The sequence below is a fragment of the Sapajus apella genome, unplaced genomic scaffold (genome assembly GCF_009761245.1).
Source record: "Sapajus apella isolate SASKATOON/1434 unplaced genomic scaffold, GSC_monkey_1.0 scaffold95, whole genome shotgun sequence".
NCBI classification, from domain to species: Eukaryota; Metazoa; Chordata; class Mammalia; order Primates; family Cebidae; genus Sapajus; species Sapajus apella.
Genome location: NW_022437035.1, coordinates 7011478 through 7026887, shown reverse-complemented (window position 1 = coordinate 7026887; position 15410 = coordinate 7011478). Strand labels below are relative to the sequence as shown.

The 15410-nt window shown below is 46.9% G+C and overlaps 1 protein-coding gene across 3 annotated transcripts in view; it reads right to left on the bottom strand.

The window, feature by feature from the left end:
* OSBP2 (oxysterol binding protein 2) overlaps nucleotides 1–15410 on the bottom strand; it is a 200805-nt gene that overhangs the window by 146908 nt on the left and 38487 nt on the right. For all 3 annotated transcript variants that reach the window (XM_032256907.1, XM_032256908.1, XM_032256909.1), the window contains exon 2: nucleotides 6153–6361. In XM_032256907.1, coding sequence (XP_032112798.1) covers nucleotides 6153–6361 — 209 coding nt within the window. The remainder of the gene's footprint in view (nucleotides 1–6152; nucleotides 6362–15410) is intronic.

The following is a 15410-nucleotide window of genomic DNA, read 5'->3' as shown; positions in this document are numbered from 1 at the left end:
AGGGCCAGGCACGGTGGCTCATGCCTGTAATCCTAGCACTTTGGAGGCCGAGGTGGGTGGATCACCTGAGGTCAGGAGTTCAAGACCAGCCTGGCCATCATGGAGAAACCCTGTCTTAATTAAAAAAGAAAGAAAGAAAGAAAAAAAAAAAGTGGCCTGGAAGTAAGTATTCCTTCCTTCAGCTCATTTGAGGCAACTGGCAAGTTCAAGCCACAAATATAAAACTGGAAAACCCCAAAAGGTCAAATTTCAAGTGCATAGGCCGAGAATCACTACTGCAGTGAGCAGAGGTGGCTGGGTGCTGCTGAATAGCGCTCTGCTCCAACACGTGGTCCTGGGCTCCCGGGAAGGCCCACAGCTGGGGAAGGGCTAGCAGGGAAGGGCCATCATCCCAGCTTGCAGAGTCCTTGGTGACTGACACACGCACTCTTTTGGGAAGTGTGAGCACACCACCCCCAGGATGACTATGGCTGTCCCTCCTACAGCCACAAGCAGCATGTCTTTGCCCAGAGCAGAAGGTGAATGTCTTTCCAGACGTGAATCCCTTGTGGGCGGCCCGCTGTGCCTCATTTCGGGGAAACACGTGGTACTGGACATAAGTTGCCTGGGGGCAGTGAAAGCAGTTTTATCCTTTCACCTCTCAAATGCCCTGGGCGCCTGATCTCCTACAGGTGATCCTGCTCATCTCCTGCCACCCACTGTGGGTGGGATGACTTATGAGTGCTGAGTGAAAACGAAGAGTCGAACTCTAAAATATCTGAAGAGATTTATTCTGAGCCAAATATGGGTGCCCATGGCTCCAGCACAGCCCTCAGGAGATCCTGAGAATGTGTGCCCAAGGTGGTCCAGGTGCAGCTTGGTTTTATATATTGTAGGGAGACATGAGATTTCAATCAAATACATTCAAGAAATACATTGGTTTGGTCCAGAAAGGCCGGACAATTGAAGGAGGCGGGGCTTCCAGGATATAGGTAGATTTAAATCTTTTCTAATTGGTAATTCATTGAAAGAGTTACCAATAGAGGCCGGGTACAGTGGCTCATGCCTGTTATCCCAGCACTTTGGGAGGCTGAGACAAGTCTCCCAAAGCTGAGGTCAGTGTAAGGTCTTTTAGGCTGACTGACAGCCCCATGGACGCCATGTTAACCTCTGTGACCTGCACGGACACTCCTGATGAGTTCCTGGAAAATCTGAAGTAACTGGAAGACCGTGAAAAGAGGAAGAAATGACCAACCCCTGTGCCTACTTAACTTTAAGACATTTTCCATTGTTCCTTATTCCCGCCCCAATTGATAAGGCCATTGGACTGTGTAACTAACCTTGGTCAACCTCATGACTCCAGACCCTACAACCCCTTCCCAGCTTTCAAAAAACTGCCCTAAACTGTAACTTCTGTAACTTTCTACTGCCCACCCCAAACTTATAAAACCAACTCATCCCACTGCCCTCCGCTGACTCCCTTTTCAGACTCAGCCCACCCGCCCGCACCCGGGTGAAAAAACAGCCATGTTGCTCACACAAAGCCTGTTGAGGGGGGGGGTCTCTTCATTCAGAGCACACGTTTTAACAGTCAGGAGTTGGAGACCAGTCTGGCCAACATGGTGAAACCGACTCTACTAAAAATACAAAAATTAGCCGAGCATGGTGGCACATGCCTGTAACCTCAGCTACTCAAAAGGCTGAGGCAGGAGAATTGCTTGAACCTGGGAGGCAGAGGTTGCAGTGAGTTGAGATTGTGCCACTGCACTCCAGCCTGGGCTACAGAGAGAGACTCCATCTCAAAAAAGCAAAAAAAACCCAAAAAAGAGTTATCACTAGAAAGGAGTACGTGGGTTGTGATCAGAGGTGGTGAAGACCACAGTTTCATCATGCAGATGAAGCCTCCAGGTAGCAGACTTCAGAGAGAATAGACCGTCAAAGTTTCCTATCGGACTAAAGGTCTGTGTCGATGTTAACAGCAGAGAGGTATTATGAGGCATGTCCGCCTCCCACTTCCCATCATGGCCTGAACCAGTCTTTCAGGTTAAATTTTAGAGTGCCCTGGCCTAGGAGGAAGTCCATTCAGATGGTTGGGGGGCGTTAGAATTTTATTTTTTGTTTACATGAGACACCTGACCCACCAGCAATGCTGCATGAATGGAGTTGGTTGCATCCACCGTGTGACACACATCTCATTTACCATTATGTAATCCTCCCAGCAACTAAGCAGGAATGCTGAAGACAGGGAACTGGAGCGCAGAAACTCACTGACTTGACCAAGGCCCCAGAGCTGGGCTTGGGGGGGAGCCTGGTCAATTGTTCATTCCATGGACGAGGAGACTGAAGCATCATGAGATTCAGTGACTCATCTAGCGTCAGACCTGCCTCTGGGCCCACTGTTTTGTCCACACTACCACAGAACATTCTACCAAATTTGGAAAGGGAACAGTTAAAGAAAGGCAAACATAGCCCAGAATGACAGCACTCAAGCCCTGGAAGGACTGTAGGCCCTGCCTCAGCCCCAGCCCTCTAGCTGGGACCTTTCACTTTGTTCCTTACCTCTCACTCCCCAATAGTGCACTCTGTTTCATTCCTCGACCAAGCAGAAATCAGTCTCAATACTTCCACCCCGGTTCTGCTTGTGCCACAGAAACAAGTCTGTGGCCAGATGCCGTGGCTCACTCCTGTATCTCAGCACTTTGGGAGGCTGAAGTGGGTGGATCACTTGAGGCCAGGAGTTCAAGACGAGCCTGGCCAATGTGAGGAAACCTCATCTCTACTAAAAATACAAAAATTAGCCGAGCATTATGGTGCATGCCTGTAGTCTCAGCTACTTGGGGGGCTGAGGCAGGAGAATTGCTTGAACCCAGAAGACGGAGGTTGCAGTGAGTCAAGATTGCACCACTGCACTGCAGTCTGAGTGACAGGGCGAGACTCTGTCTCAAAAACAAAAAACAAACAAAAACCCAAACAAGTCTGTGGCCTCATTTGTAAACCCTGACTCTTCAAACTTTTAATTCAAGCAGGCTCTGCCTGGTCTTCCTTTATCCAGCTAAATGTCACAAGTTCATTTGTTTGAGTGGTAACAGTGTTAAGGCATCCTAACCAGAGTGACTCCATCTTGAAAAAAGGCCAGATAAAGCCAAACCTGCTGGGTTACATTCCCAGGAGATTAGGCACTCCTGTGCTTATGGTTGAGAGAATGAGTTAATGATGTTAACCAACTAAAGACTCAGAACTTATGGAAATGTCCCAGTACTTTAAGAACAAAAGAGCATTCTTAATTTAAGAATAGCTTTTGATTTAAAATAAGAGTACACTTGGCTGGGTGCAGTGGCTCACGCCTGTAATCCAGGAACTTTGGGAGGCTGAGGAGGTGGAGGTTGCACTGAGCCAAGATCGTGCCACTGCACTCCAGTCTGGGAGACAGAGTAAGACGCTGTCTCAAAATAAATAAATAAATAAAAGTACACTCATAAATTCTTACTAAAATCAAAAATTAGTAACAATAGGAAAGTAATAATACTAATAGACTCTGTCTCAAAAAAAAAAAAGATTAGAGTTGGAGTAAATGAAAAAGAGAATTAAAAAAACAGTAGAATGAATGAAAGCAAAAGTTGGTTCTTTGAAGAGATCAACATAATTGGCAAGCCTTCAGCTAGACTAAGAAAACAAGAGAAGACTCAAATTACTGAAATCAGAAATGAAAGTGGGAACATTACTAATGATCTTACAGAAATGAAAAGGGTTATAAGAACAGGATGAGGCTGGACACAGTGGCTCATGCCTGTAATCTCAGCACTTTGGGAGGCTGAGGCAGGCGGATCATCTGAGATCAGGAGTTCGAGACCAGCCTGACCAACATGGTGAAACCCCGTCTCAAAAAAAAACAAAAACAAAAACAGGAAGAAAAGGATTATTATGAACACTTTAGGCCAACAAATTAGATAACCTGGATGCAAATGGACAAACCTTAGAAAGATCCAAATTACAAAAACTGACTAAAGAAGAAATAAAATATCTTAACAGACCTACAATGAAGAGGTCATTGAATCTGTAATCAAAGATCTTGCAATTAAGGAAAGTTCAAGACCAGATGACTTCATTGGGTGAATTCTACCAAACATTTAAACGGGTGTGGTGGCTCACACCTGTAATCCCAGCACTTTGGGAGGCTGAGGCGGGCGGATCACCTGAGGTCAGAAGTTCGAGACCAGCCTGACCAATATGGTGAAACCCTGTCTTTAAAAAATAAAAAATAAAAAACTTGTAAGGCCGGGCCTAGTGGGTCACGTCTATAATTCCAGCACTTGGGAGGCTGAGGAGGGAGGATCACTGAGCCCAGGAGTTTGAGACTAACCTAGACAACATAGTAAGACCCTGTCTCTACAAAAAAATCGAAAAATAAAAACTAGCCAGACATGAAAGCACCTGCCTGTTGTCCCAGTTACATGGGAAGCTGAGGTGAGAGGATTGCTTGAGCCCCAGAGGTTGAGGCTGCAGTGAGCCATGATTGCACCACTGCACTTCAGCCTGGGCAATGGAGTGAGACCCTGTCCCCACCATCCCCCAAAAATTATACAAATTCTTCTTAAACTTTCCAAAGCATTGAACAGTATGAAATATTTAATAACTTATTCTATGAGGCCACACAAAGACATCGTAAGAAAACTATAAACCATTATTACCCTTTATGAATATAGCTGCAGAATTTCTCAACAAAATACTGGCAAACAAAATCCATTAGCATATTTAAAGGATTATACACCATGACCAAGTGGGATTTACCCCCGGAGTGGAAGGATGATTCAACAACCACAACAAAAACAATAGGCCAGGCGTGGTGGCTCATGCCTGTAATCCCAGCACTTTGGGAGGCTGAGGCGGGCAGATCACCTGAGGTGACCAGCCTGACCAACATGGTGAAACCCCATCTCTACTAAAAATACAAAATTAGCCAGGTGTGGTGGCACATGCCTGTAATCCCAGCTATTTGGGAGGCTGAGGCAGGAGAATCATTTGAGCCTGGGAGGTGGAAGTTGTGGTGAGCTGAGATTGTGCCATTGCACTCCAGCCTGGACAACAAGAGCAAAACTTCGTCTCAAAAGAAGAAAATCAGTATACTACACCAATTGGATTGAAGGTTAAAAAAGCTATATGTGGCCATCTCAATGGTACAGAAAAAAAGATCTGACAAATATCCAATACCCTTTCATGAAGAACCCACTCAGCAAGCTAGGAATAGAAGGCAACTTTGTCAACATGATAAAGGGCATTTATAAAAACCCACAGCTAACATCAGACTTGATGATGAAAGAATGAAAAATTCCTGCTGGGTGCGGTGGCTCATGCCTGTAATCCTAACACTTTGGGAGGCTGAGGTGGGTGGATCACCTGAGGTCAGGAGTTCAAAACCAGCCTGGCCATCATGGTGAAACCCTATCTTTAAAAAAAAAAAAAGAATGAAAAATTCCTCTGTAAGATCAAGAACAAGTCAAGCATGCCCAGCTTCCCAAAGCTATTCAACACTGTATTGGAAGTTCTAGACAGAACAATTAGGCAAGAAAAATAAAGAAAAGGAAAATTTGGAATGGAAAAAGTAAAACTTTCTCTATTGGCACACATGATTCTATGACTCTATGATTCACACCATTGCACTCCAGCCTGGGCGACAGAGTGAGGCTCTCAAAAAATAAAATAAATTTATTAAAGTAAGAAATAAAATGTCTCTCACAGGACATCTGAGCTGGCCTCCCCACTAGGCAAAGGCAGAAGCTCTGGCTAAATGGTTTCACTCTCCAGGATGGGGGATCTGGGGGAAAGGCTGGCTTGAGGCACAGATGGATGCACCATCTTGGACTCCTATGCTGACTGCTGCTTCTGGACCTGCAGCATCTGAAGGGTCTGCTGAAGTCCTGACTAGCCCAAAGAAAGGCACACAGAGCTCCTGCCTGTCACAAACATTTCCATGCCAAGAACTGCTGGCCAGACAGAATGGCTGAGCATCTCACTGCTGACGACGCACAAAACACGCACACACCTTGACCTTCCAGATTGATCCAGGCTGGCCTGGGTCTCCTGGCCACCATAGAGCCCGAGCTGCTTGCAGTTCCCACTTCCTCCAGACCCATGACACCACCATGTACACACTGGCTGTGCCAAGCGCTCACTACCTGAATGAGTGTTCATCACGCGGACAGCCTTGGCCTTGGCCAGCTCCAGAGCGGTGATCCACTGCTGCCGGTCCACCTCTGAGCTGGCCTTGAGGTGGTAGCTCCTGCCCCCACTGGTCAGCAAGATACCGCAAGAGTCCTCCGTGTCAATGTGCGCTGTGGACAGGTTGATGGTTCCACGGCAGGTGTGGGCCATTTCACCCTGATTTCTGTAGGAGGTAAGAGAAGGAACGGGGTGAGGCTCCTAGTCTCAATGGCTCCAGACTGAAGAAACCCTCCAGGCAAATCCTCAGAGTGTCAGACCCTCAGAGCTGGGAGAGGCCCTGGAGTCAAAGTTGGGAGATGAAGCCTATTGGAACTGTCTGGTCATGGCTTGATTGAGGGGAGCTCTCAGGCCACGATGGCTCTCTGTGAGTACAGTGGCAGAGGGATGGGGGGCCTGTATCGGTGCCATGTGCGCAGGGAGTGCTTGGCGTGGTCTAAGCCCTTGCAGACACCAGGAAATGGCAGAATGATTGCCTAGGGTCTCTCAAGGCAGATCAGCCCTCATACTCTGTGCTAAACTCTTTCCATTACGTCTTAGAACCACGGAGTTGGAGTCCGGAGCAGTGGCTCACACCTGTAATCCCAGCACTTTGGGAGGCCAAGGAGGGTGGATTACTTGAGCGCAGGAGCCAACATGATGAAACCCAGTGTCTAGTAAAAATGAAACCTTTGCAAAATTATGACTGAGACAGTGAAAGAGATCTAACTTAACCGACTCCACCTTGCTTCTAACCTCCAAGCTGTCTTTGTTTATTCCTGGGCATAGGCTGAACGAACTTTCAGAGAAGCTTAGTTTGTAGTTTATAGTTTAAACAAAGATGCTGACAGCCCTTTCCCAAAGCAGACCTCCTTCTTGCCTGGGGACTAGATTAACATTAGCCACAGGGTTAGAAATTATGGTAGGCCAGGTGCAGTATCTCATGCTGTAATCCCAGCACTTTAGGAGGCCAAGGTGGGCAGATCACCTGAGGTCGGGAGTTTGAGGCCAGCCTGACAAACATGGAGAAATCTCATCTCTACTAAAAATACAAAATTAGCCGGGCATAGTGGCACATGGCTGTAATTCCAGGTACTTGGGAGGCTGAGGCAGGAGGATCACTTGAACCTGGGAGATGGAGGTTGCAGTGAGCCAAGATGGTGCCATTGCACTCCGGCCTGAACAACAAGAGAGAAACTCTGTCTCAAAAAAACAAAAAACAAAACAAATTGTGATTTAGAAGTCACGAAGTTGGAGGCTACAAGATTCTGACCCTGGCTAATTTTGCAAAGGCAATTTTATTTTTAGTAGAGACAGAGTTTCACCATGTTGGCTCCTAACCTCAAGTGATTCACTGTCCTCAGTCTCCCAAGATTTTGACTGCTTCTAAGATCAGCGTTTGAGATATTTTGCAAACCCTGCACTTGATGGATAAGCTGGCACCACCCAGATCAATAAACTGGCTCGTCTGATCTTGTGGCCCCCACCTAGGAACTGACTCAGTACAAGAAGACAGTTTCAACTCCCTTTAATTTCATCCCTGACCAATCAGCACTCCTGGCTCACTGGCTCTCCACCCACCCACCAAGTTATCATTAAAAGCTCTGCTCCCCAAATGCTTGGGGAGACTGATTTGAGTAATAATAAAACTCCAGCCTCCCACACAGTAGGCTCTGTGTGAATTGCTTTTTCTCTATTGCATTTCCCCTGTCTTCATGAATCTGCTCTGTCTAGGCAGCGGGCAAGGTAAGCCCCTTGGGCAGTTACAAAAATAAAAAAATCAGCTGGGTATGGTGTTTGCCTGTAGTCCAGGCTACTTGGGAGACTGGGGCAGGAGAATCACTTGAACCAAAGAGGCGGAGGTTGCAGTGAGCCGAGATGGTGCCACTGCACTCCAGCACAGGTGACAGAGCAAGACTCCGTCTCAAATAAATAAATAAATAAATAACTATGGAGTTGGAGCAGGTTGGGTTCCTGCCACTAAAACTGAAATTGGAGTCCCAGAGCCTAAAGGGGCAGATGTAGGGGTATCTCCTGCTGGGAGGGACCTGGGACCCGTGTCACCCCTGATGCTGCCCTTTTGTTATATCATGAGATCAATGAAGCAAGGATGCCCCATTCTCTGGCCCTACATGGGTGAGTTGAAGGCATTGGCTGGGCAAACACAGTGCTACCTCATGACAAGGCACTGGCCCCTCTGCTAGTGACAAGATTATGGAGCTAATGGTATAAAAATAAAGGGAAGTGTAGGTGACTAAAGTGTATGCCGTTTCCAATCACAATCAGTGTCAGAAAACGGCGATCCAACTATCATGATTGGATCGAACTCACTCCCTTAGACACGTGAAGGAAAGTCAGAGCCCCAGTGACATAACAAATCTCTTCCCATGTAATGCATCAGAAGAGGCAGAGTGATTGGCCAGCATTGAATACTGCCAGTGGCAGGAGCTCATTTGGTAATTTTCTGCTGCCTTTTAATTCTCATTTTTTTCCCCTGGCTGCCCATCATCTGTCATTTTTTAAATTCTTCTATCAGTTCTAAAGTGAAATGACTTGACACTCAGTAGGATATCTGTCTTTTTTTGAACAGTGATTGTCTGTTCCGATTCCCTTGTGCTTTGGGCACATTTCTTAGAGAAGATGACATGTAGCTGAAGGAAAGTACAACTCTTAGCTGCTGGTGTCTTTTGCTCGAAGGGAAGTCATTATAATTTAGAAAACTGGCGAAGCTGGGCATACCTGTTGGAAACCTGACGCTTTCAAATTTAAGGACATTTTAGGCTAGAAATTGTTCAGGTGTTAAATAGTACAGTGACTCACCAAAAATGACATTATGGCTTAGCTCAGAAATAAGAGGGGGATGGGCAGTGTTCTGGACAGAGAGAGTAGCAGGGGCAAAGACCACGAGGCGAGGAGCAGTTCTCAGCTTTCAAAGAAGAGAAAGAAAGTTCCTTTGGCCAGAGTGCTCAGAACAAGAGCAGATCAGAGAAAAAGGAAGCAAGAAAATCAGGCAGGTGGGTAAGCGTATTTCTGGAGTTAAAAAAAAAAAAAAAGGAAGACGGTGGCGGTGACTCACATCTGTAATCCCAGCACTTTGGGAGGCTGTGGCAGGCAGATCATGAGGTCAGGAGTTCAAGACAAGCCTGACCAAAATGGTGAAACCCCATCTCTACCAAAAATACAAAAATTAGCCAGGCACAGTGGCGCAAGCCTGTAATCCCAGCTACTCAGGAGGCTGAGGCAGGAGAATCGCCTGAACCCAGGAAGTAGAGGTTGCAGTGAGCTGAGATCGAGCCATTGCACTCAAGCCTGGGCAACAGAGCAAGGCTCCATCTCAAAATTTAAAAAAAAAAGAGTATTATAATGACGTTAGTTTCCTAGTTTTGAGAATTGTACTTTGGTGAGGTAAGATGTTAGCACTAAGGGGAACTAAGCCAAGAGTAGAAACTATCTGCACTATTTTTCTGACTTTTCTGTAAATCTAAGTCATTTCAAAATTTTAAACAATTAATGCTGCTATCACCTTCCCAGGGTCACAGCTGACAGCAAAGTCTTGTAGCCAGAACCTGACCTCATCTGCACCCAGGGTCAGGGATTGGATTGGAGATATTCCCAATGTCACTCAAGGGCAGAAGCCTCAAGCCTCCATCGTAGGATCTGGTTCTAGACGGGACTCTCCATGGGACTAAGTAAAGACATTTTAAAAATCACTAGACAAAGAAGAGTGGGTGAGGCTGAGGGAGGGAGGGAGAGAAGACCTCCCAGTCGAGATGAGCCTGAAAACCAAAATTCACAACCTGTGAAGAAAACCAATGCTAATAAAAAAGCCAACAAAGTCAATGCTTAGAAGATGAATCACTTCTGGCTGGACGCGGTGGCTCACACCTGTAATTCCAGCACTTTGGGAAGCTGAGGTAGGAGATCACTTGAGGCCAGGAGCTTAAGACCAGCCTGGGCAACATGGTGAAACCCTGTCTTTACAAAAAGCACAAAAATTAGCCAAGCACGGTGGTGCATGCCTACTCGGGTGGTCCCAGCTCTGCTTGAGAGGCTGAGATGGGAGGTTCATTTGAGCCTAGGATGCTGAGGTTGCAGTGAGCCTAGACTGTGTCACTGCACTCCAGCCTGGGTGACAGAGTAAGACCCTGTCTCAAAAAAAAAAAAAAAAACCTCAATGAAAATAGAAGTTAATAAAAATGAAACAAGAGCAAATAGATATGAATAGGTAACATGAGTACTTTAGAAAATAAAAATATAGCAGATTAGTTTTTCTAGTGACCCAGCATCCAAATCTAAACTGATCCTTTACTCATTCTAGTCAGGGTTACTTTTTTAAATTAAGGTTTTATTTTAATTATTATTTATTTTTGAGATGGAGTCTCTGTCGCCAGGCCAGAGTACAGTGGTGTGATCTCGGCTCACTGCAACTTCAGCCTCCCAGGTTCAAGTCATTCTTCTGCCTCAGTCTCTTGAGTAGCTGGGACTACAGGCTCGCACCACCACACCTGGCTAATTTTTGTATTTTTAGTAGAAACAAGGTTTCACCGTGTTGGCCAGGATGGTCTCGATCTCTTGACCTCATGATCTGCACGCCTCAACCTCCCAAAGTGCTGGGATTACAGGCATAAGCAACTGTGCCCGGTCTTAATTTTTTTTTGAAACAGAGTCTCACTCTGTTGCCCAGGCTGGAGTGCAATGGTGCAATCATAGCTCACTGCAGGCTTGAACCCCCGGGCTCAAACACTCCTCCTGTCTCAGCCTCCTAAGTAGCTGGGACCATAGGCATGTGCCACCATGTGCAGTTAATTTTTTTTTTTTGTAGAGACAAGGTCTCACTATGTTGCCCAGGCTGGTCTCAAACTCCTGAGCTCAAGTTATTCACCCACCTTGACCTTCCGAAGTGCTAGAATTGCAGGTGTGAGCCACCACACCCAGCCTCTTACTTTAACTTTTCAGTTTATCTTTCTAAATTATTTGGAAGAAAATATATAGTGAAATAATATAGTGAAATATATAAATGTGGAGGCTAATGACCCGTAAAACTATCAAAGTCTAATACAGTTGCTAGTCTTAGAATTTAGCTCTGCTCTTCTCTTTCATTTAGATGTTCTATGTTCAATCCATTTTTCACCTGTAGCCAAGGTATTATTTTTATCCTTTTTATTCAGCTTTTAAACGTTTTTCAATGACTTCAAACTCAGTCCTGAAAAGATCTAAAATTTAGCCATGTCTCCTAAAATTCAGATTATTGTTTGGGAGTGGTGCACCTGCTCATGTTGTAAATAAATGATTTTGTTTCTCCCATTGTGAATCCTGGCTGAGGTAACCCTCTCTATGAAGGTTAGCCTTCCAGGGAAGTCCAACAGTCCAGATGGAGGCAAAGTGCAAGCCCTGCTCACAGTACACTACTGGACCCAGCTTCAAGCGGCGGTGGTAACTCCTGTCCCTCAAGAGCTTATGGAGGTGTGTAACATTCCAGAACCATCTGGTCTTACTGACCCCTGAGCAGCTTCAGTGGCCTCACTACTCGGCCATGTCCTAGGGCCTCTCAGTTTTACCAGGGCTCATCTCCAAAATACATGACGATGTGGCCAGGCATGATGGCTCACACCTGTAATCCCAGCACTGAGGCGGGCAGATCACTTGAGGCGAGGAGTTCGAGACCAGCCTGGCCAACACGGTCAGGGTCAGCCTGGCCAAACCCCGTCTCTACTGAAAATATAAAAATTAGCCAGGCGTGATGGTTCACATCTGTAATCCCAGCCACTCAGGAGGCTGAGGCAGAACTGCTTGAACCCAGGAGGTGGAGGTTGCAGTGAGCCAAGATCCCACCACTGCACTCCAGCCTTGGCGACAGAGCTAGACTCCGTCAAACAAACAAACAAAAAAACGAAACATGATAATGTATCTTCTGCCATTTTTAAGGAGACATGTTTTGAGGCATACTTTGATATCTGATGTATTTGGAATAAATATAAATACAATAGTAAACATCTGCAGTACAACTTAACTACATCAGAATTTACCACACCCAACACCCCGCTAAGTTAACTACATCAATTCTCAACAAAATAATATTCACAGTGATCCCAGTACACTGTCACCTCTGTCAAGGATTCCAGCTAGCAGAACCTGGAAGCCTGTTATAGTTAATGCATCACTCTTTAGGCCATGGAGACCATCTATGTTTAGTGACTAACACAGCTGTATTGGACACAAACCTTGTGCACTGACGCAAACTGGTGCACCACCTCAGTTCTCTCTCTTCCTCCTCCATTTAAGCCAAGTCGCCTTGCATTATTGGACTTGGGAGAAGTACTGCATCTCAGAGTGTGGAATCTGGCTTTCTAAGTGGTCACCAAGAAGCTGGATTTTTCCAACCCACAGTATGGAAGGGTTAGTGCCTCACAAGTTAAACAATGAGCCGTGGGAAATGGAAGTGGATGGGAACCAGGCAGGGAAATGCTCTTCATTTATCCCTGCTGCAGTCTCTCCGAGGTAATCTTGCAAACATTCCAGAGAAGTCCATGAGCCCAGAGAACATGAGTGGCCTCTCTGAGCTTTGCAGTTTGCTGCAGCGCGGTGGCCAGGCCTTGAAGCCTCACGTCACTTTGCATCCTCCCCTTGCTTTTCTTCCTGTTTTGCCTTCACAGCACCAAGGCTCATCTCGCGGCTCCACTAAGTGCCCAACCAACCAGCGGCAGACATCACATGGAGCCCTCCTTGATATGGCCCATCCTTGGGAAGAGCCAGACAGCCGCTACCTATATCAGACCCTTCTACCTTGGAGGGATACACAATTTATCCTTCGTGAAGCAGAAGCACTTTCTGGTAATGGGGTTGCCTTCCCTGCCTGTAGTGCCTCCAGTAGTCCCATGGTCCAAAGTTACTGCATGCCTTGTGTGCTGGCCTAGACTCCCATTCAACACAGCCTTATACCAAGAGGCCCATTTCAGCCTAGGAGCTGTGCCCATGACTCCTGGCCATAAATTCACTGGAATCGCATGAACCCAGCTGCACTCGGGGCAGCGAGCCGGACAAAACAATGGAATGGCTTCCTGGCTTAGCTGGGGCACAGATGGAGAAACTTCCCTCAGGTTTGAGCCTCTGTCCTCCAGGATGCCTTAAGCTGACAACTGATACCTGGCGCCATGTCCCCGCAGCTACAGCAGACAGGCCCAGGAGTGACCCTGCTCACCATCACACATGGTTGCCCTTTGCAGGGTGTGTGCTCCCCATCCCCACACCCTTTGGATCAGCTGGGTTAGAGGATCTAGTCCTGCGGTAAGGGAGGAATATGAAACAAGGATCCCACTGACCTGGACACTCCCACAACCACTTGGCCACCTATGGCTCCTCATGCCAGTGAGCAACAAAGAGGGCAGTGACTCCACAGCCAGGAGTCACTGATCCTAATTGCCATGAGGAATTAGGTGAGAGGTCCGTTTGGGGATGGGAGGAGAATGTCTGGAATAAAACCCAGAGGACTCCCTGGGATCTCTCTCTTTTTTTTTGAGACCGAGTTCCACTCTTGTTGCCCAGGTTGGAGTGCAATGACGCTATCTCGGCTTCCTGCAACCTCTGACTCCTGGGTTCAAGTGATTCTCCTGCCTCAGCTTCCTGAATAGCTGCGAGTACAGGCCACCGCCACCACGTCCAGCCAATTTTTTATATTTTTAGTAGAGACAGGGTTTTACCATGTTGGCAAGGCTGGTCTCGAACTCCTGACCTCAGGTGATCTGCCCGCCTTGGCCTCCCAAAGTGCTGGGAGTAGAGGTGTGAGTGACCACACTGGCCATTTTTGTCTTTTTAGTAGAGATGGGCTTTCACCATGTTGTCCAGGCTGGTCTGGAACCCCTGCACCTCAGGTGATCTGCCCACCTTGGCCTCCCAAAGTGCTGGGATTACAGGTGTGAGCCACCACACCCAGCCCTGGTATCTTGGCTGATAATGGGCAAGACCAACAACACACGTAGACCCCTCACTGCAAACATTACAGAGCAGCCAAAGTGCTGATGGAGAGTGGACAGGATCTAGAGTGGGTAGTGCAGGAGGAAGATGATTAGTAAGAATGACGGCATCAGGACCAGCCACGGCAGCAGCAGACGACCTTGTTTCACAACCTTCTTGCTTTACTCTTCCTGGCGACCTCAATGGGCCAGTACCAGGAAATGGCTTCTGTCACTGATGGGACCTGTACCTTCCTGCACAGGGAAGGGATGAGGATGTATTTGTTCTCCAAGGAAAATGGAGATTCCCATATTGAAGGAGGAGAGCTGATCTCATGGGAGGGCACGAGCAGACCTGAACAGCGCAAGGTGTGGACCATACTGGACACAAGCCTCATGCGCCTTCTCAGATTCCCCCGACCACCTCCTTCCTTGTCCCTCTCAGTGATGCCTCACCCAGGCCGGGCCGTCCCTCCACTTCTGGGCTTACATAAAATGCCACAGTGGAAAATGGGAGATGAAAAGGAACAGGACAGATAAATCCCCCTCCACTCTTCCCTCCGTGGATGGCTCTGAGGTGTGTTTTCTCCTTGCATATGTTCTGAAAAAGACCATGTGCCAGGCAAGCTCGCTTGCTGAGAGACCCACAGTGTCTCTCTGTAGCTCGCTGTGAAGTGTCACCCAGCAAGCGAACGTGTCGGGTGGTCACTTTGATCTCTCTTCTGCCACTTGCCTTTGCTGCTTTGCTGCCCTGGGATTGTATCTCCCAAAGTGTCAGCTCTTTAATCCCTGCCTTGGGCTATGTTTTCCAGAGGACCTTCCCCAAAAATGTCCATGGGAAAAAAAATATTGACAGGGCAGTGAATCTGAATCCAGATGCACAGAAAGACCAAAAGCTACCACTCTGGAGCAAAGCACTTAGCCTTATGCAGAACTTCCATTCAACGCAAGCTCAAAGTGACCCTGATTCACTGTGAAATTCCCATCCAACCTTCTGAATGCTAATTCAGCAAGCACTTCCTGTGGGCTACTATATAAAGGTACTGTGCTAGAAACTGGGGAGGGAGTGGATACGAAAATAAATAAGACAGCTTTCTGGCCTCAGTGGTCTAGCTTGGGAAGGACACAGGCCTGTAAATGACAAGCCACTGTTTGTTAACAATAAGTGAAGGGAAATAAATTCAAAGTAAGGGAGGTGCTCACCTCATGAAAATTCATTAGCTACATCCTTGTGACTTCCCAATTTTTCTGCATGTATGTTATACTTTTTTTTTGTTTTTTTTTTTT